The sequence below is a fragment of the Epinephelus moara genome, chromosome 22 (assembly GCF_006386435.1).
Source record: "Epinephelus moara isolate mb chromosome 22, YSFRI_EMoa_1.0, whole genome shotgun sequence".
In the NCBI taxonomy this organism is placed as follows: domain Eukaryota; kingdom Metazoa; phylum Chordata; class Actinopteri; order Perciformes; family Serranidae; genus Epinephelus; species Epinephelus moara.
In genome coordinates, this window is record NC_065527.1 from 26,978,262 (window position 1) to 26,999,010 (window position 20,749).

At 39.6% G+C, this 20,749-nt stretch overlaps 2 protein-coding genes across 5 annotated transcripts in view; one reads left to right on the forward strand and one right to left on the reverse strand.

Annotated features, from left to right (window-relative positions):
- hsd17b8 (hydroxysteroid (17-beta) dehydrogenase 8) overlaps nucleotides 1–6,790 on the forward strand; it is a 10,067-nt gene extending 3,277 nt beyond the window's left edge. Inside the window, exons 2-7 of the mRNA XM_050035208.1 lie at nucleotides 1,775–1,870; nucleotides 2,323–2,408; nucleotides 3,434–3,518; nucleotides 4,377–4,419; nucleotides 6,346–6,420; nucleotides 6,514–6,790. Coding sequence (XP_049891165.1) covers nucleotides 1,775–1,870; nucleotides 2,323–2,408; nucleotides 3,434–3,518; nucleotides 4,377–4,419; nucleotides 6,346–6,420; nucleotides 6,514–6,533 — 405 coding nt within the window. The 3' untranslated portion in view covers nucleotides 6,534–6,790. The remainder of the gene's footprint in view (nucleotides 1–1,774; nucleotides 1,871–2,322; nucleotides 2,409–3,433; nucleotides 3,519–4,376; nucleotides 4,420–6,345; nucleotides 6,421–6,513) is intronic.
- Nucleotides 6,791–10,181: 3,391 nt separating this feature from the next.
- col11a2 (collagen, type XI, alpha 2) overlaps nucleotides 10,182–20,749 on the reverse strand; it is a 62,157-nt gene continuing 51,589 nt past the window's right edge. For all 4 annotated transcript variants that reach the window (XM_050035664.1, XM_050035662.1, XM_050035661.1 and 1 more), the window contains 21 exons: nucleotides 20,490–20,597; nucleotides 20,275–20,328; nucleotides 20,116–20,169; nucleotides 19,749–19,802; nucleotides 19,561–19,614; nucleotides 19,347–19,454; nucleotides 19,145–19,198; nucleotides 18,897–18,950; nucleotides 18,749–18,802; nucleotides 18,508–18,561; nucleotides 17,741–17,848; nucleotides 17,582–17,635; nucleotides 17,166–17,327; nucleotides 16,997–17,050; nucleotides 16,812–16,847; nucleotides 16,641–16,694; nucleotides 16,265–16,544; nucleotides 14,825–14,937; nucleotides 14,531–14,599; nucleotides 14,003–14,239; nucleotides 10,182–12,384 (listed from right to left, as the gene is read on the reverse strand). In XM_050035664.1, the coding sequence (XP_049891621.1) occupies nucleotides 12,238–12,384; nucleotides 14,003–14,239; nucleotides 14,531–14,599; nucleotides 14,825–14,937; nucleotides 16,265–16,544; nucleotides 16,641–16,694; nucleotides 16,812–16,847; nucleotides 16,997–17,050; nucleotides 17,166–17,327; nucleotides 17,582–17,635; nucleotides 17,741–17,848; nucleotides 18,508–18,561; nucleotides 18,749–18,802; nucleotides 18,897–18,950; nucleotides 19,145–19,198; nucleotides 19,347–19,454; nucleotides 19,561–19,614; nucleotides 19,749–19,802; nucleotides 20,116–20,169; nucleotides 20,275–20,328; nucleotides 20,490–20,597 (1,962 nt within the window). In that variant the 3' untranslated portion in view covers nucleotides 10,182–12,237. The remainder of the gene's footprint in view (nucleotides 12,385–14,002; nucleotides 14,240–14,530; nucleotides 14,600–14,824; nucleotides 14,938–16,264; nucleotides 16,545–16,640; nucleotides 16,695–16,811; nucleotides 16,848–16,996; nucleotides 17,051–17,165; nucleotides 17,328–17,581; nucleotides 17,636–17,740; nucleotides 17,849–18,507; nucleotides 18,562–18,748; nucleotides 18,803–18,896; nucleotides 18,951–19,144; nucleotides 19,199–19,346; nucleotides 19,455–19,560; nucleotides 19,615–19,748; nucleotides 19,803–20,115; nucleotides 20,170–20,274; nucleotides 20,329–20,489; nucleotides 20,598–20,749) is intronic.

Here is a 20,749-nt window from a genome sequence, read left to right on the forward strand (position 1 = left end):
TGCTCCACTCAGCTCTTGCTGCATTTCTCTTTCTGACAGTACAGATAAACGTCTGTATCTCGCTGATCGTCCATGGAACAGGGTCGCGTGACATTTTCTCCACAAAATAGAACGGACTGGAGTGTTAAGAGCAGAGCATTAGTGTAGTGCTATAGGAGCACACAGAACGACGATCTGCCAATTGTGAATAGAATATTCACAGTTTGCATAAACCGGTTGAAATGCATATACATTTTTTCTAAGCACTTGAAGATCCAATCATCACTAAAGTGTATGTCATGCAACAGAGACAAAAAAACACATTGAATGGTCAAAGTTTTTGTATCGACATTTAAGGTGTGTTGATTGATTTACAAAATTAAATAATGCATCGACTAACATGCAAAAAAAAACATTGCCGGTAGCTGCCAGGAGCCTTCGAGTGACACAGTGAATTAAATTATTTTTTCTCCGTTTATAGCTGCTAATTGTTAACCAGTAAAGATCAGCAAAATGTCCTTTGATTTTATAGTTGTAGTTTACTAATGTATGTAAACCTGCCAGCTTAGGAACAGTGGTTACAGTCACCTCTGAGCAGGAGTGTCAATTCTCTATTGACCAATCAACAGACTTCAGGTTTCTAGCTCCTCTTTATAGTACGGATCAGTGTGCAAGGTAACTCAACAGAGAGGTGAAGAAAAAAATGTGGCGTGGAACAGGTCTGTTAGTATCATCCATGACTTTTAGAGAAATGCATAAAAAAACAAACTCTTCTTCTGTGCAACTGGACTGCTTGGTGGAAACGAGTCTCATGGAAATCAATGCTGCAGGTTAACTTCAGAAGATCAGATTAAAACCTGTCAGTCACACTACTGACCAGTCAGATCACTGGAAAAATGAAGTCATCATTCCTACAGCATCCTGACAGGAGCAACATTACAGACTTTGCAAAAACGTGACAAGCAATGAAGAGCAATAGATAAGATAAGTTCCACAGAGCTTTTACAAACACAGACATAGTTTATGACATTAAATATAGTGACAGTGATTATAGCAGCATTTTAGTTGCTCTAAGGTTATTTTTATTCCCGACAGGATTCCTGACAGTCGTAATGCTTTTCCACTCTTCTTCCATCACTGCAGCTCAGAAAACATCAGGCGACTTTTTGATGAGAAGTGGAGATAAAAAGTGTACCCTTAGATCGGATTAGTTAATCAGGCATTAACTAATTTTATTCTCCTCTCTGCTTCGGCAGCAGAGACAGTCTTATATTACTTTTTTATTGCATCACATATTCATAATAGTTTTATCTTCAGGCAAAACAAAACCAGAAAATACTCACTCTATCCTAAAGACATAGGTATCTAATAATTGCCACGTACAGCCTGAACATTATTTTAATATTTGGAAATTATTTCTGTTTGCTGTATCTTGATCTATTTTAGTAATATGATTTTTACTTCCAAAAAACTGTTTGGTTAATTCTGTAAAGAAGTCAGAGAATATAGAAAGTTGTTTTAAAGTCGCCACTTTACAGTTAAATTGCAGCTTGATTATTAAACCCTTCTTTATCTGTTCTGTTAATGCGTGATTTTTTAATTGCATCCTTTTACTACGAACCTAAGTGCAGCAGAATCCGGGCATAATCTCACTGAGAGCCCTGCTTCAACCTGCACCTCTGTCTCTCTCTTATATGACATATAGAAAGGTAGCGCTGCATTTTAAATGAAGACCAGAGAACAGAACAGAGTGAAGTAATTTATTCAGTCATCTTTCCTCCTGTGTCTCTCTCAGGGTTCATTCTTGGTCACTCAGGCTGTTGCTCAGGCTCTTGTAGCCTGTGGCGCACCCAAAGGATCCATCGTCACTGTGGGCAGCATCGTGGGAAAGGTAAGATACAGGCAGTCACATTGTTTCTATTTTACAGGTTTAATATTTGGCTGAAGCTTTAAAGTTTTTATCCAGAATGGCACAACAAAAAGTGTGATAGTGGATAATGGTTAGCAATGTTATCAGCCCGGTTGTGTCTTTAAGTTAACCAAATGCTTCTCTTCAGTGGAGTCTAAGGGTATCAAATAAAAGGAGTCAAACCCAAAAAGAAATAACAATACATTTAGTTGTGATATAAAGCCGTTTACCTTTTCTTATCAGTTTAAGATGGAAGAACCAAAGCATAAGATACAAGAATAAACTTGCAAAAATTCACCAACAACATATTTTTATTCTAAAACATAATACAAATTCCAAGTAGGTTTGAAAGCCACAGATTTCAGGACCTGGTAAATGTGTTTCTCAGTCCTCTGTGAAAGTAACTGGTGGGTGTATGTGGTTAACATTTGTAGGTGGGAAACATTGGACAGGCAAATTACGCCGCTTCTAAAGCTGGAGTGGAGGGTTTAACCAGAACCGCTGCCAAAGAGCTCAGCAGGTAAGAAGAGCCCGACACAACACTAACAAATCATGACACACAGAGCTGTAGGGCTGGGTATTGGTACTCTACCTTTAAGGTATCAACTGAAATAACCCAGTACCAAGTAGTATTGAAACATCTCCAGTCAAAAGATACCTGCATTTGATGCTTTTTGCACCGGGGGTTTGATCCCGGACCATCCCAACTCCTTGCGGGATCAGCAAACTTTCGGTTGCTGCTGTCTCTGGTCACTTCAACATCTGCCCGATTAGCACGAGCTAACACAGCAGCAGTGGCTAACATCCAACACCGAGCTGCTACACAGTCCCAACAGACTCACACTGATACCGAAATGGCTCAACTCTGTTAAAACAGGTAATAGTCTTTAGTGAGTATTAGCCATGTGATGCTAATACTTAGCATTGTCGCTTTATGTGTGCGGCTGCTGGACTCTTACTACTGTCCCTGGTGTGTAGCTCACACTCCCATCAAGTGAAGTACTCTTTTTGTATTGGTATCACTTGAAGGGTACTGGTATCATCCATCCATACATCCATTTCATCCGCTTTTCCGGGGCCGGGTCGCAGAGGCAGCAGGCAGAGCAAAGCACCCTCTCCTCAGCAACGCTTTCCAGCTCCTCCTGGGGGACCCCAAGGTGTTCCCAGGCCAGATGAGATATGTAATCCCTCCAGCGTGTTCTGGGTCTGCCCCGGGGCCGCCTACCAGTGGAACATGCATGGAACACCTCCATCAAGAGGCTCCCAGGAGGCATCCTGATCAGATGCCCAAACCACCTCAACTGACCCCTTTTGACACGAAGGAGCAGCGGCTCTCCTCCGAGCTCCCTCCGGATGTCCGAGCCGGTCACCCTATCTCTAAGGCTGAGCCCAGCCACCCCGCGGAGGAAACTCAATTTCGGCTGCTTGATTTCGGTATCATAATTTTTTAAACGATACCCAGTCCCACAGAGCTTATTAAATTTAAAGTAATTTGAATTTAAAAAGAATAAGAAATCATTTGCTTTTCATTCTCTTTGCCTCCAGGTTTGGGATTAGGTGTAATTGTGTGCTGCCAGGTTTCATATCGACTCCGATGACGGATAAAGTTCCAGAGAAAGTAATTACCAAGGTACAGCACAACCACAGATACAAATTGATTTACTTCATGTATCACAAGTAAAAATCATGACTTACTGCTGCAGTCCTATTCCGACCACTGAATACAAAGCAGGTTGTAGAAATTTTGAAATTTTGGGCTGTGAGTTACATTTTGTGCATTTTCCATAAGTTCAAGACGTGCCAAACACAAATTATTATTTCAACCAAATTGCTGGTTGTGAATTAAAGTAAAATTGTTCTTTTTACAAGCTGTAATACAGTAAACATGTCTTTGAAAAACCTTTTTTTCTTGTAATTTAGTTTAAAATGCAACAATAATATCAATAATATAACATACATGACATTTATTTTTATAGCACTTTTCAAATAATGGTGAAATTATGTTGCAATAAACATTAAAGAGTCTATCTGTCAATACTGTGGCAAAAAACTGTGACGACAAGAGTTTTGCCTTCAGTATAAAATGGTTCCAAAACTTGTAACGGTGAGCTCAGTGGGTTTTCCAGAGTAATCTCAGTTGATGTTTCTTGAAAGACATGTAGTTGTTTATGTATTTTTGTTGTTATGTATTGTTTCTTTTATGAATCTTTGAGCAGCACAAATGAACCTTCAATGTTTTTGGAGTGGCAGCAGAAGTCTTAGCAGTTGAGATGTTTAAATCACAACAAATTAAAATTAAAATCTCCTGCATAACTAAATATTACCAGGCATTAGGAGGAAATGGGTGGGGCAATTAGATTGAACTGACCCTTTTAATATAATCTTCAACCAAATTAAACCTTTGACAGACATTTCTGACTCTCTGTTCTTGTCTCAAACCGTGGCGTCCCTCCCAAAATCTGTTCTGTCATTTTTTATTTGGTTTCAGATGAAGTCCTTGGTGCCTCTGGGAAGAATGGGTGAGCCTGCAGGTCAGTAAAAATGCATATCGAACATCACTTTTTTTGTTTCCACTGCAGACCTTTATTCTCATTTCATAGATATTTATAATGGCCTGATTTTAAATGCACTGCTCTGACACTACAACACTACAATCTAAAACTTCATCATTTTGCACATGCTATAAAAATGTGTTGTATTTTATTGCTCAGAGCATTTGAACACATTGATAGCAGTTTAAAGGTTTATATTTGCTGTCCTGGTGCATCCCAACTACTAAAATATTGCTTCGCCTGACTAATGCTTATAAACAACCTTTCTAAATAATCTAGATCAGTCTACGTTGGACAGCAAGTAATGATTACAATCTAATACCATACTACAAATCATATGTGAGCTAAAACTTGACATGCACTAATAAAAGTTTATTACCATCAACTGTACATCTACTTTTGTCCGCCATGTTTCCGCATATATAACGTCAACTTGGCAGCTTGTGTGGCAAAATTTCTGCCGACTTTCTGAGTTCCAACTTGAGGGGGCGTTCACCATAGAGTCTAAAAAGTCTAAAAATATGGACGTAGTCACCGTGACGTCACCCATTGGTTTCTGAGGAGCGGGTTTGAAGCTCAAAGTAGGCGGCTCTGGCGGTCGCCATCTTGGCAGTGCCTGACTCCGCCCAACTCCCGACCAATCAAAAATGGGCAAAAAGGCGGGCCAAATGAAGCCTGGTTGCTTAAACACGCCCACCTCGCTCGAAGCTGCTAAGTTAGCTAAGGCTAACAAGCTAGGCTGACAAGCTACGCTACTTTGGCTAGCCCTGTGGTGTTGGCTGCTCCCGCTAATGCTCCCGCTAATGCTCCCACTTGGTGCCAGCTCCCTCACGAAACAAAATATCCAAAAGTCACAAACACGGCTGAGAGGTCAGGTTCAATGACTTGCGAATTAGCTGAGATGACGCCTAGCAGACAGCCAGCGGCTAGTTAGCCACCCGTGATGGCGCCACCTGTCACTCAAAGTGACCACACCCTTAATTATGCGCAATTTTAAGCCTTAATAACATTTAAACGGATGAGTTATAAAAAAAATCACCCCCCCTCCACAGTTGTCATGAAAGGGGAAATTAGCTCTAGAGACCAAAACCGTTTTTTGTACCTGGCTGTAAACATGTTTATTTCTGCTGTGAAGTTGAGCATTTTAACATGGGGGTCTATAGGGATTGACTCGCTTTTGGAGTCTGCCTCAAGTGGCCATTCAACGAACTGCAGTTTTTGGTACTTCCGCATTGGCTTCACTCGTCATCCCTGGAGGTTGCCACTTGGCGTTTACATGAATTTTTGTAGTCGGAAACTCCTTTTTTCCCCGATTTTTGTGACACCGCATGAATGCAGGATGAAAATGTTTTCCTTGTGGACACAAAATGTTATTAGAAAGTAAAAAAAAAATGTCTTTTCTCTTCATTACTTCTTCACACCATTTGATCCTTGTCATCCCCTTTTGTGCTGCGCAGTAGGGCTGCAGCTACAGTTATTTTCATTTTCAATTCATCTGCCCATTATTTTCTCAATTAATTTTGTTTGTCATAAAAATATCAGAAAATAGTGAAACATGCCCTTTGTATTATCACAGAGCCCAAGGTTATGCTTTTAAATGATATGTTTTATTCGACCAACAGTCCAAAAATCCAAGGACATGAAGATTATTACCATGTATGACAAAGAAAAGCATCATATTTTCACATTTAAGAAGCATGAAACCAGCAAATGCTTGGCTTTCTCATTTGAATAAAAAAATGAATAAAACGATTATTCAGTTTTCTGTTGTTGCAGCTTTAGTAAACATGAAATTAAGGAAAGGGATATGGATTGTACCTAGTCTTGTACCAAGTGTGCTGGGCATGCTCAGTTTCTAAAATTTCATCACTCTGTTGATGTGTCCTTATTTTTGTCCTCCTCCAGAGGTCGCTGATGTCTGTGCCTTTCTAGCTTCAGATGACTCTCGATACATCACAGGAGTCAGCATGGAAGTGACAGGTAAAGTGTGATTAAATTCTCTGACAGCTGCTTCTGTACAAACACTGAATTTCTTTTCATCATGCTCAACTTGTGCGTCTCTGTCTTTGTCAGGTGGACTTTTCATGGGATAAATCGGCTGTCTGTCACACTGATAAAGACCGACGGCAGGCCAGTTCATCATAGTTGATTTAATTGTTGAAGTGATTTTACTTTATTCTCTGTTTAGTCATACTTAGTGTTGATGATGCTCTACAAATCTAATGTGAACATGCACTGTACTGGATGATACCACACTTTGTGCCAATAAACAGTTTGCTGTTTGTAATATTTCTCTACAAACTGTTGCATTTTGATTTGAAAACTCAGAATTAAAAACTTTTTTACTCAACCATTTTGATATCAGTTTTTTTGCTGATCCACTCTGTCCCTGATGAGATCTGGACCTGACACTCCAGATGTACTGACTTCTTTTTAGAGGCTTAAAATGACAACTCTGCCACATCATCAAAGCCTCTTTACATTTTCTGTGTTCTCTGAATGCCTTTATGTATTTCCTCAGGAAGTTGGCTTTTAAAACACAGTTGGAATCAAGGGTTCGAACTGCTGACCTCTTTGTCTTCAGATATGTCAGGTGCTTAACTTACAAACCTGTTGAGCTCATCTGCTTTATGTAATGTTTGATAAACATTTAAAATTTAGTCCAATTTGTTGGCTTTTAAAACACAGTTGGAAGTATTTGAACCATTGACCTCCTGATCTTCAGACATTGCAGGCACTTAACTCATCGAGCCATTGACCTGCTCTACTTCTTGTCATGTCTGATGAGGATTTCAAAAATGTAATCTAATTTGTTGGCGTGGGAAAGTGCTTAGAAGTGCAAAGGGTTTAACAGATGTCTCTGTCTGTGCAGGCTCAGCTGAAGTTTGTTGGGCTCAGTGCTGCTGAATCAGATTTCAGTCATTTCCACATTAATTTTAAATTTTGGAAGCGGGACTCACAATTCGAAAGATGCAACAGTTTATTACCCTGAAACACTAAGTGAAACAACAGTCTAGTAGTCTTCCAAAGAGCATTCAATTTTCAAACATCTGTTCAGAGGTTAAAAAACAGGTTCATCATTACTGTAACAATGTAAATAATGTTTTTTTAACAATTTAGATTGAATAATGACATATTAAATTTGCTGTTGAATGTCATTATTTTGCGCTGATGAAGAAAAGCAAAGACGTGTAAACCACAGTACAAGTTCTGGGGTATTTTAACAAGGTATTTACTTGTGGTGCACCAAGTTTAAGACTGCAAGTAAGCCACAAAATACCCGAAAGAAACTAACACAGTCTGAATGGTTTGCTCTAGTGTAAGATTTTATGTCCACACTTGTACATCTTGATGATTCACAGCCACTTGTTTTAAAATATGTCAAATGTTTCTTGTGATATACACAAAGTGATGATGATAAATGAATTTGAGTCATTTAAACATCTGCAATTGATAAAAACTCCACAGGAGAAGGGACTCCAAACGGCCACAAGAGGTCACTGTTTTACTGTATAGTAGTCACCACATTTTTTTCAATGATTTTTGACGCCATATGGTACTGTGACTTCTTTTTTGCATAATATACTTTGACATTTTTTAAGATAGTCTTAAAGCATACTAACCAATGACATTTTGATTACATTTTTTGTGACATACTATACTAGGACCATTTTTATGACATTTTTGGTACATACTATAGTGTGATTTTTTTTCAGATTTTCAGAGTTTTTCTTTATGTTTTTATAGCATTATATGCCATGACATTTTTTATGGTTTTTGATGCCATGCAATACTTTTTCATACTATGGTATGGTTATTTATGACAACTATACTATGTTTTTTTTTTATGGCATACTACCTATAACGTTTTTATGACTTTATTATGAGATACCATACTAAGACTTTTTACATTTTATTTTAATGTGACATACTTTAATATTAAATTTTGTTGTTGTTTTTTTTATACCATACTATGAATACTATATATTTATTTTTTTTGGCATATTTTACTATGACATTTTGTATGACTTTTTTTAAAAACATATTATACTATGACATTTTGTATGACTTTTTTTAAACATACTACACTATGACATTTTTGTGTTAAACTATACTACGACATTTTTTAAAATTTTTGATGCCATACAATACTATGACATTTTATTATTTCAATGGCATACCATACTATATTATTTCTTAATGATTTTTCTCATGTCGTATTATACTATGACATTTTTCATGACATTACGTCCTAACACAATATACTATGAATTTTTAGGTTCTTTCTTATGGCATACTATGTTTTTTACAATAATTTTTCATATCAGACTTAAGTATTTTTTATGACTTTTCAATGATTTTCCATGGCATACTATGTTTATATATATATATATATATATATATATATATATTTATCTATCATTTTTTATGTGATACTGTACTATGATCTTTTCAGTGTTCTTTTTAATGTCATACTTAGGTATGACTTTTTTTCTGATTACTTCATGGCATACTATACCATAACATTTTCATGATTTTGGTTATGTTATACTCACTATTGCACTTATTTGACATTTATTTTATAGCATACTTTAATTAATGTATAAGAGGTTAAGCTGTTCTAATCATTGACTGTAAATGACAAATGTTCAATGTTCTTTTTTGCACTGTCACTACCACAATTGGACATAGGCAACAATGGTTAATATTTGCTTTACAGCCGCATAGTTTTGCCTACATATGGCAAGCTTGCCTATACAGAACTACAGCACAACCGCAAATGTCACACTGCATTTAAAGTTCTGTAAACGAAATTTGTGTATGCAACTAATGCTGAATGAGGCAATATTTTTTATCGTCCCCTCGGTTTTGAAAAAATTGCTAAAACTCACACATTGGTTCTGACAATGATCTGCTGGTCGGCCATGTCACTTATCTTATCCTGTTCCCTTTCTCCAGCTTCCTTCAATCCTGTCTCCCTCTCTGTCCACTGAGTCCACAAGAGCCAACATGTAATTATCTGGTAAACTATACTTGTACCCACCAAGTGTATTGTGATTATCAGCTAGAAACAACCTGTACAAATATGAAACAGCAATGAGAGCTACTGATGGCAGGGGGTTGGAAGAAAAACAAGAGTCAAGCAGCTCTTTTTAAAAGATTATATATTACAGAAACAAGAATTTAAAAAAAATTACTTACACACATTATAAAATAATACTTTTTTCTCTTTTCAGCACCATATTTTATATGTTGAAACATTTGTCTTCAACACAATAAAAACAAATATTTGAGGTCATTCTCTCTGGAGAATCTCAAGGTCAGATTTTTTAAATTTGGGTTTTGGCTTTCCCACCCCATTTCCCTGATATAGTTAAAAAACAAAACCAAAACCAAGACAAAAAACAAAACAAAAACAGAACCCTAGTAATGATTACACCCCATAGCCACATTATACTTATAAACAATAATCTTATTAATCACCTTTAGTCCCATGGTGGCTGACAAAGCTTACTCCTCCCTCTCACAACCTTTCTCCTACCCGCTGTGGTCTCAGATGGAAATTTAAAAGATCAGAGGATTGTGTGTCCTCAGCACCTCAGTGTAAATTAATGCAGAGGCTGACTCAGTAAACTGTATTTCTGTGATGCATTTCAAAGCCCAGGGCAGCAACGACCTGAGCCTTAAACCAATATACGCTAAGTCAAACAGTAGCAACGACAAGGAAATGTGACAGAGCTGGAGAGTCACCATTTAATTATTACAGAGGAAGCAAAATTTAACAGCACAGTACAGTTGTTGAAAACACTAAAAAGGGATATTACAATAAAATATGGCCACAGATTCTTTGGTTCTACAAAAGGAGTTTGGACAGGGCGTGAAAAGAAGCACCATAACTCAGGCTGACAGTGAGTTTAACATGTGAGTCGCTTGCTTCACTTGACCTTCAAGTGTCAGCTACAGGAAATAAATACAAATGAAATATACCACATTTGACTGGAATATTTGGTGGTCTGTGTATTTTTTTAATCTCAAAGCACCCTGTTTGTTTTAAATAAATACAATAGAATATCACTATTTCTGTACAAATGGAATGTAATGCACATTTTCCCCAGTAAAAAGCTTCATGAAATTGTAAAAGAGACTAAAGAAAATTAAGGACTCAAAATGAATACTAGAACTTTTATGCTTTGGTATAATTAGCACCTTGCCACACAGTTTCTTTCAGTAAAGCATGCATTTTATTCACTGCTGTATCAAAAAAATGAAAGAGAGACCTTTGAATCACATATACATCTTAAACCCTGATGTTGTTCTGTGCTTGGATGCAAAATCCAAAAATGGATTCTGGATGGAAAACAATAATCAAAGGACCCAGAAAGTGACTCAGCAAATACTGGACTGGTGTGTGTGGTAGCGACCCTGGTAGCCTGATTCATGATCTAAAAGAAGTAGAATCAGCCCTTTTAAAAGGCACCAGTAACATGCAAGTACAATAGCGTCAGGTTCAGCACAGTTTACAAAAATAATGGCTTTTAAATTCACTGATCTCAGATCTTCTATCCTGTCTCACTGCATGCAGCAGGTTTAGTTCAATGTTAACAAAGGGCTGAGGAAGATTGTCCAGTAAAATAAAGAATACATCTTGTGTCACACTGGACTCCATGAACCTTGCTGTATAACACCAGGACGATCTTTTAATCATCAGTTTGAGCTGTGAATCACATTCTTAGACTGTTTTAATAAAACTGAAAGGTGGTCATGAAGACAATATTACAAAGAGTTTAAAAATTCACTTGGTGGCAGCTTAAACAAGACCAAGAAGACCCAGCTGGCATCATTTGGTTGATTCCCTCTTTTTATTCTGGGTGGAAACTGGTGACTCTAATTCTTTGGTTCCTTTTGATGTAATAAATGCTGAAATTTGCTCTGTGTTTACAATGTGAGCAACATGATTGACAAGTCACTGGGCTTTCATTCATTTCTGACAGAATTAAATGACCAGATGAGCTGGCACTTACAGGGATCACCCAAAGGTCAGAGTTTGGTGTCTACTGTTTTGATTTGATTTTGCTTCAGCAGTAGAGGTTCTGGCTGGCAAGTGCAAAACAGATAAAAAATTGATTAAAAACTTTCAGTTCTAAGCAACTTTTTTGTCTGAATGACTAAAGAGTCAGTGGCTGTCAATCATGCTGCTTGCAGTGTAAACCTGGGATTAAAGAAATGGAAATAATGTCCAAGTGTGACCCTTTTTTGGTAGGAGTAGGGGGGAGGTAGAGCAGGTGAGATGAGTGGAAAAAAAGACAGCGGGGAGGACAGAAGAGTGAGAGGGGGATCGGAGACAGGGAGCTTCAGGCCTCAAGTTACTGGCTTGCCCTCTTTCTCAGGCCGGCCCCTTTCGCTGCTGGTAGAGAAAACACTGTTTTATTCCGAAGAGCACTCTCTCCTGGTTTTTTTTCTTCCTTTCTCGCAGTCGTTTACCCAAACGATGGTCTCCTCTCCGCGAGTATTTTATTTCTCTCCTCTTTTTTTTTTTACGTCCATTAATTGTTGGGAGGATGTTGCTTTCCCCAGGCACGTACAGTGTGAGTGCGTGTTTGTCTCACAACAGCATCTGCGTGTGTAAGTGTGTCTGTCTGCGGGTTTGTGTACGTGTGTGTTTCATATCATTTACAAGTTAATTTACAAATTACTGGGCATGTATGTTTATTATATTTAAGTGTGTCTCTAAGTGCATGTGTGTGTGCGTGAGTATTTGCACGTGTTGTTCTTTGCATGATGTGTGTATGTGTGTTTTTAGCCTTGGAAACAGACAGGTCCCACTTCAAAGCCAAACTGCTGGTTGCTCTCCCCAAAGTCTGACACCTTGATATCCAGCAGAGGAAGATGCTCCACCTGTGGTGTGTTGATCTCCAGGACTGTCCTGTCAAAGCCCTTACGATACTGCAGAGAGAGACAGATTGAGAGAGAGAGAGAGAGAGAGAGAGACGCGTCAGAAATTGGAGATATTTACATGTGGCATAACAGTGAGCAGAGACTGCTTGTCTATATGGCAAAATAAGCTTGTATAATTTTAACTGTGTTCATATGTTTAACCCCTGCATCATAATTTGGCTGATGCTTGACAGTTATAGCAAATTATTTATCATTCATGCTCGTCATAAAAGTGAAAACTGTAAAAATATCTTACTGTGTGGCACTAGTATTTCAAGACAATATATCCAATTGGCAACTCTCAAGAGTCTTAAGTGAGAGGCTAAGTTTGGTATCTTCCAACCTGGGAACTATTTTCCCATGTTTTTGTGTCCAAGTGACTAATGGGGATTTTTTTTTTTTTCCCAGTATTGAGTGGGAGCTCTGCAGTTGGCAGAAACAGGCCACAACTATTCGCATCATGTTGGCACTGTGACTTTACGTTCATTATTAGTGCTTGTTTTTGCCAGACAGGTTCAGATTATTATTTCAAGTGTCTGGAAACATTATGAAAAGGATTCCTACAGAGATAGACCTATCTTGTAAAGAATAAGATCCTTTTTGTTAAACTAAAAACGACCCCAAAATCCCAATCGCCAAACCTGGGTGAATTTTAACCAAACCAGAGCTGGTGGTGTTGGAACAGTGGAAAGATGAACCTTAATGTTTTTTGAGAGTTTTATTTTGTTTCTTTAAATTAAATGTGTTTTATAATGTCAAAATTACTGTTGATTCTAGTAGAGTCTGGTGGGATTGGTGATAGCGATTTCTGCATTGTTTCTGGTTAAACAAAAACAATCTTATTCTTTAACAAAAAGGTCATACTTTAAATAATAATCTGAGCTTGTCAGCAGCAAATAAATGCACTTTCAATGGATGCAAATTGACGGCGTGAACATGCCAAGAATTGTTACCTAGCAGCAGCTTTTGCCCAATTTCAAAAACAGTTGTTCTTATTAGTCACTTAGACATTGGAAAATAGGGTCCAAGTTAAAAAAAAATACCAAAGTTACCCTTGAAAATGCTTCATTACATCCTGTGAATGTCAACTGGTAAAAATTAAAAATGAATTTTTAAGTGACAACAACACACTGTTGCCCACACAGTACGCACACAGTGTGCATTTTAATAACATTAAAAAGCAAGTTGCAGTGGTGTGGTTTCTCCTGTGATTTGCGATAGGGGAAACAGCACTATTTTGTCTCATGTTTTTGTGTACTTTGAATAGGTGTACTTCATACTTGCCAGAGTGTAAGCAGGCAACAAATTCTTTCTCAAATAGCACACTGAACGGTTGTATAGGAAGGTGGAAAACCCTCTGAAGTTCATTATCTTAAAGGTCCCATGAATTTGTATCATTATGTTTTAAATGTGATGTATATCCTGAAACATAATGTTGAGGTGGGAGACACGAGGAATAAACCTGCAGTGAAAACTAATGGGAAAAAGGGCAGACTGTTCAAAAATGTGTTGGCTGTACTGGTTATATGTTGTATGAGCGTTGCCTGCTTGTGCATGTAAAGTGCTTTGTAACTTTGTTTGAAAAGTGCTGTGTAAATAAAGTTTATTATTAAGTGTGTGAACTCACAGAGCAGCCATCGACCAAAGCTTTGATGTAAGGACTGGTCTCGTAGCTCAGCGTCTCGTCGTTGGCGCCCTGGAAGTGCAGCGCCCTGTTGTAGTTGTTCTTGGCGCTTCGGTCGGCCCAGGCCACTGAGCGGTGGCAGTGGTAGGTGAGGTCCTGGCGGGCCTGGACGCTAAGGAGACGCAGGAAGCCCAGCTGGACAACACCCACGGGCTCACCAGAAGAGTCCACATAGGAAAACTGGGAGGAGGAAGAGTGTGAAGAGGAGGAAGAGGGGGTAATATAGTGAGATTTGGAGGAAGGACAAGCAGATAATGAGGAGGATAGGGTGGGAGATCAATAGGATGGAATGCACATAAAGGGGATGGTTTGACCGTGAAGGAAAAAGGGGTTTAGTAGGAAAAATGAGTAGAGTAAGGGAGAGAAAATAGATGGTGAGAACAAAATAGAGTGTAATCAAGTAAAGAACTAAAATATTAGCTGAAAACAAAAGTTTCACAAACAGTCCTCATGTCACAGAGGATTACTAACCTTACTACCAGTGGAGAACTGACTGTACCAGGATCCTGGAGTCTCTTTGTCCCAGGAGCTCATCTTCACCTGGCAGCAGAATTGTCCACATCACGAATCAGTATGATATTCTTATTTTTGCACAAATAACCAAGTTTTTCTGAACAGTTATAACACTGAGACCTTTGTGGTTTTATTACAAATGTGATAAAATTAAAGTCTTAGTCTGCTGATAAAAACCTCCACTAACAGACACTGAGGAGATTAACAGGATTTTAAGGAGATTTTACAGTGTTGCTGATTTGGTGGACTGACCGTGTTGATGGTCTTGCTGGGGTACAGGCATGTCTCTGCTCCGCTAGTGAAATTACAGAAGACCTTGAAAGAGTCTCTGGAGCAGCCCTGGTTGGGGTCAATCCAGTACTCTCCTGTAGGGGGTGACAGAGAGACAAAGCAAGGTCAAAAAAACATTAAAACAGAAAGGCCCTATCCTATGCATGGTGCAAAGCGGTGCACAGCACAACTGTCATTGATAGTTTCAGACCGACGCAGTTGTCATTTTCATAGCCAGTGCTCACGTGGTGTAAGTAGCAAATGTACTTGTAGTAGTAATGATATAGTTCTGAAATGTCGATAGGTCTATAGTAGTGATGGCCAAATGAAGCCTCATGAAGCACTTTCTTTATTTTATGAGCCCACTAGATGGCACTCTTGGTTTAAAAAGAGACACTCAAAGAATGGCAATTCAATGTGCTTTCAACCTTTTGTTGAAAGAGAGTGCCATCTAGTGGGCTTATAAAATAAAGAAATGCTTCATGGGGCTTCATTTGGCCATCACTAGTCTATACAGCTCACAGCTTTGTTTTTCGTCAGGCACGTCCACATTAAGAGTGATGCTGTGCACATTTACAAACGAGGAGCAGAGTAACTTCATTGATTATTTCAGTAGCTAAAGGTTAAGTTCTGTTTCTTCTGTCAAGTTTATAACTACAGTTGGTTGTTTTGATGCTTTAATGTCCCACGATATTTGCTGCAGTGACATTACTGCTACCTCTACATTTCTCTCAGCAGAAAACTAGATTGCAATCTACCTCCAGTCTGATGAGTCAACCATTTGAATAGCAGCCACTTGGTGGATGACCGAGATGTTATGACTTTAATTTCTATTCCCTGAAGGAGAGGAACGAGGTACAACACTTTGTTGCCCTGCTGTGCGGCCGGGCTTGGTAAAGAGCGGCTGTCGAACTGAGGGATGACTGTGGTGACGGCTGTATATGTACATATGTATAGGTGCCGCCTCACATACGTCACCACAGGTCATCTGCCTTGGAAGGAGTGAATAGAGGTGTCTTCAGGTAGGTTATGAGGGGTGTGATATTCCATTGTATATGTGTTGTACTGAGTGAATTGATTAAAAGGAAACAAACCTATGATCAATTAAGATAGTAAATGCAACCCCTTTGCGCCTTACATTGCACCCAGATCATGCGCTGTTTAGCTACCAAAAGTGGAGTTGGACACGCCCTAAATGCACCTGTGCCTTGCGCTCAAGACCATGATCTATAGATAGTTTAAATAGGGCCCTAAGACTCTTTTTTATGAGTTATTTAATAAAAAAAAGGAATTGTTGATCTGCATTATCCACATGTTGAAATGACAAGATTGACGCAACAACAACAACAGGACCAAAACCTGATGGAGGGATCATTACTCTGAGTAGGTGCCAGCTACATTTTGGGGGGATATTTCCCTTACCGTCTTTGAGGTCTGGCTGGCTGAGGTGCAGGTCTTGGCAGGTACGGGCAGGGCTGTCCTGGGTGCCCAGAGGGAAACGCATGGTCTCGATCTCCTGTCGCAGTGAGTTCAGAGAGCCAAAGATCTCCTCCATGCCTTCACTGCCCATCAGGAACTCAGTGCCAGTGGCATCAGATGCAGGCATGTCGGTCTCGGGGAGCAGCTGGCTCGCATCGATGGAACGCTTGGACTTGGGACTTCTCTGGATGGGCAGGGGCTGAATGACCTCACCTGCTGGGCCCTGGGAGGCAAGTATGCATTGTCAAATCAGTTAACTGACAATCAACAGTGAGGGGCAATGAAGTGAGCAGAGTTTAAGTGATAGTGAAGCACTTACAGGAGGTCCAGGAGGTCCTTGTACACCTTTTTCTCCCTTTGGACCAGCTCCTCCCTAACAACAGCAGAGAGGGGAAAGATTCAAGGTACTGCATCAGATCCATGTTAATGCATTTTTTGGGAACAATTTCATTCATATTTTGTGGTACCAACACTCTTGAAGTATACTCACAGAAGAGCCCTTAGCTCCTTTGATACCTTGAGGACCCTTTAAAAGATATGAGGATTTAGTTTAATGATGGTCACCATTGTTAAGTGTTATTAATCATGATATGACACTAAATAACATCTTGGGAGCTGAGCCAAGAGAGAAAGTAAGATGGCATGTTCATGAGATAAAATAGTACAGGCACTCACAGGCAGACCAGGAGGACCGGCAGGGCCGATGGGTCCAGTGCCTCCAGCCATTCCCTGAAATAAAACACAACACATGTCTAAGATGACAATAGCTTACATGAATTATTATCAAATGAATAATGGTGGCTGAGTTGCCCATTTTAACACATGTAAAGGAGATCAGACTTACGTTCTCTCCTTTTGGGCCGGTGGTTCCCTGAGGCCCAGGCAGACCTCTGTCTCCCTTTTCTCCCTGCTCTCCTGGGGGTCCAATGAGACCGATAAGACCTGGATGTCCCTTCTCTCCCTTGGCACCGGGGTCTCCACGCAGGCCAGGCAAACCAGGAGGTCCCTGCAGGAGGAGAAGAAGGGAAAGAAGAGGAGAGGAGAGATCATAAGGAAGAACCATAAGGAAACACAGGTGAAAGTGATGAAGAGAGATAGAGGATGGGACAGATGGAGGACAAAAAGAGAAAAAATGGAGGACTGAATGAGAAGCCCCTGGAAGGGAAATGACTGCTGGACTTAACAACTTATTTTATAGCAGTGTATGTCCAAGTGCAGAGTAGACGTATGCATGAAAATTAAGTGGCATTGTTATCTTACAAGAGGTCCAGGTGGTCCTTTTTGTCCTGCAAGTCCTGGAGATCCTTGCTCACCCTGGATCACAGTTAGAAACACATTAGCAGGTGGCCATCAGACACATACAACAACAATGTATACACTTGTTACTCATAAAATATTGTATTGTCTATCTTTACTGACCACTGATCCTGGAAGTCCTCTGAGACCTTCTGTTCCTGGTTTTCCTGGTTGACCTTGGGGACCAACGGGGCCGGTTTTTCCTGGGGGGCCAACAGCGCCTGGGTCTCCCTGTAAATGATGATGTTGAGAAACATGACAAACTAGAATTCAAATATATCTTCAACTCGACAGCACAGAAGATCTATTCAGTCTCCAAAGTTTCAAGGTGGATACCAAAGATTAGTTCCTGAGCTATTGCATTAAGTAATGGTAAATTGGTAAAGTAAATGTCATAAATGTATCATTTTATCCTATCAGATATTTGTGATATAATTAGCGTATGAGTTCTTGAGATATGGCCAGAAATGTGCTTTGTGATGTCACAGTGATCTTTGACCTTTAACCACTACAATCTAAGCAATTTTTTGTTGTCCAAGTGGATGTTTGTTCCAAAGTGGAAGAAAGTCCCTCAGGCAATGGCTGTCCCCAGCACAGAGGTGTACACATGTTTTAAAAAGTTATTTCATGCAATGTGTAACTGTAAAGTTATGTACCACAATTGCCTTACAGAATAAAATGAGATGAGACGTTACTTGGTAGAAGTGTCTGGTTGCAAATGTTTTTCAGAATAAAAGCTAGCTGATGATTTATCTTGGAATCATTAATGGAAATTACTATCACAGGGAAGTGAAACAATCTGATGTCAGCTTTGGTATCTTTACCATGAGTTAAGATAACATTATTGATGCAGAGCCACAGGGAGCTGAACTAAAAAGCTCTGAACTCACCTTAGTTCCTTTCTCTCCCTGACGTCCCTCTGGTCCTCTTGTTCCAGCAGGGCCCTAGGAAGTAAAACATATGACATATTACAGTACATTAACAAACAAAAAATATAATGTATTCTGTAATTGTAAGAAATGGTGCATAATGGAGGAATGTAACCATGACTGCTCCTTTGCTGTTTTTTGTAATACTTCTGCATAGGACTATACCAGTCAGGTATATGTCAAATGAAGATGGTGACCTTACCCTCTTTCCAAGGGGGCCGGGAGGTCCGTTCTCACCAGGGGGTCCAGGGGAGCCCTGTTATAGCAGGCAGGAAGGGCAGATTAAAGAGACTGAGACTTTCTTTTAACACTTCATTCACATGTCTGCATTGTTGTATCCTTTGACTTACAGATTCTCCTGGTTCACCATCTTCTCCTCTCTCTCCCTTGGCACCATCTTGACCCTGAAGTAAAGCATAGCAGTTTTATTTTTCTTGTTCAGTTAAGCAAGAAGCTCAAGACAACATGTGTATGGAACAAGCTGAACTAAAGTGGTCGAAGCTGTGCATCCACATAGCTATGAATTCGAACAGAATAATTTACTGACATGGTGATTAAATAAGATGCTGACATGTATTCATCAGAACAGGGTACTCACTCTGGGTCCAACCTCACCAGGGGGACCAGGATCGCCAGGGAAACCAACAGGACCCTGAAGTTAGACACAAAAACAAAACTCAGAAATTAAAAGGTCAAAATGTTGTCTGAATTTATGGCAATAAACTGAGCAGTGGAGTCTAAATTCATTGATTTTTGTGGCAATGTCATTTTGTGTGTGTATTTCATTGTGGGTGTCATACAGGGTTTCCTTTGGGTCCATCGTCTCCAGGTCGTCCTCTTCCTCCAGCAGGTCCAGCTGTTCCAGGTTGTCCGGCCTCTCCCTTCTCTCCACGCTCTCCACGGGGACCCTGCCAACAGGAGTACACAAGTCTTTGTTAACTCATGGATGCTACTAACCTGTCTTTAAGGCATCTGAACCCACAAGGTGTTAGGGTAAAACATTCAGCGAATCACCTTCTTTCCTGGCTCTCCCACTATTCCAGGTGGTCCGCCCTCACCAGGCTCTCCCTGTGGAGCAAACAGTATTTCTTTTAGTCCTCAAGACAAGTTGAAATTAATTCATTTTCTATTTCTCTGAAAACAATCAAACGTATGACAGAAATATTGCTTCAACGTCAGCAAAATAATCTTTAAGTCTGCACCTTCTCTCCAATAGGTCCAGGATTACCCAAACCACCGGGAGGACCTTGGGGACCCTGAAAAACACATACAAACAAACAATTAAGACAAAAAGATTGAATGATTCACACCAAAATCAGCAAAAATGTAAGAGCTACTTCCTTTTTTTACTCACCTTTCTAACACTGCTGCTATTAAAAGTAACTTTCTAGAATCTTTTCTTTTTACTTCTAGACTATTGCTGTTTTTGGAGCAGTCTCATTTAACATGCCATCACTGACAGTCAATGTTGTAATAGTACAGTGTCAGCTTTAAGACAGCTCTTGGTAGTGTGAACAATGTAGAATACATAATGTTGTCATTTTATCAAAAAGAGCTGTAAACACTCACATCAGCACCATTGGGTCCAGCAGGGCCACGGGGTCCTGGAGGGCCTGGAGGACCCTGAAAACATAAAGAAACTCATGCTTTTATCATCATCTAGAATTTCACAGTGATAAAATACTGATGCAGTCATTATGGCTGATGTTGTGTATTTCTGAAACTCACCAGAGGTCCAACATCTCCCGTCTCTCCCTTCTCACCTGGTGGTCCTGGCAAGCCCTGCAGGATGGAGTTGAAAGTCACACAAAGATTAGCTTAGCTTAGCAGCTTAGCACAAGAGTGTAGCTCAAAACTTCACCTAAATATTCATATAAAAGTCTAAATCTAAAGATTTGAGTGAATCTGCCACAAAAGTGAGTATTGTTGGTTTTTTATTTTACCTGCAGTCCGATGGGTCCTGGGGCTCCTGGGAATCCTCTGGTTCCTTCATCACCTTTAGCTCCAAAAGGCCCCTGCTGCCCCCTTGGTCCAAGCTCTCCATCAGCACCCTGCACCACAGAAGAAGAAAAACAGAAAACATATCAAATTGACGGTTATTGTGTTGCTTTCTTGGGGAAGATTCTCTGCTGCTTATGCATTTTATATCCTGGTTGGTTTGTTTGGAATCAAACTATCAGGAACAAGTACAAACAGGTGGCAC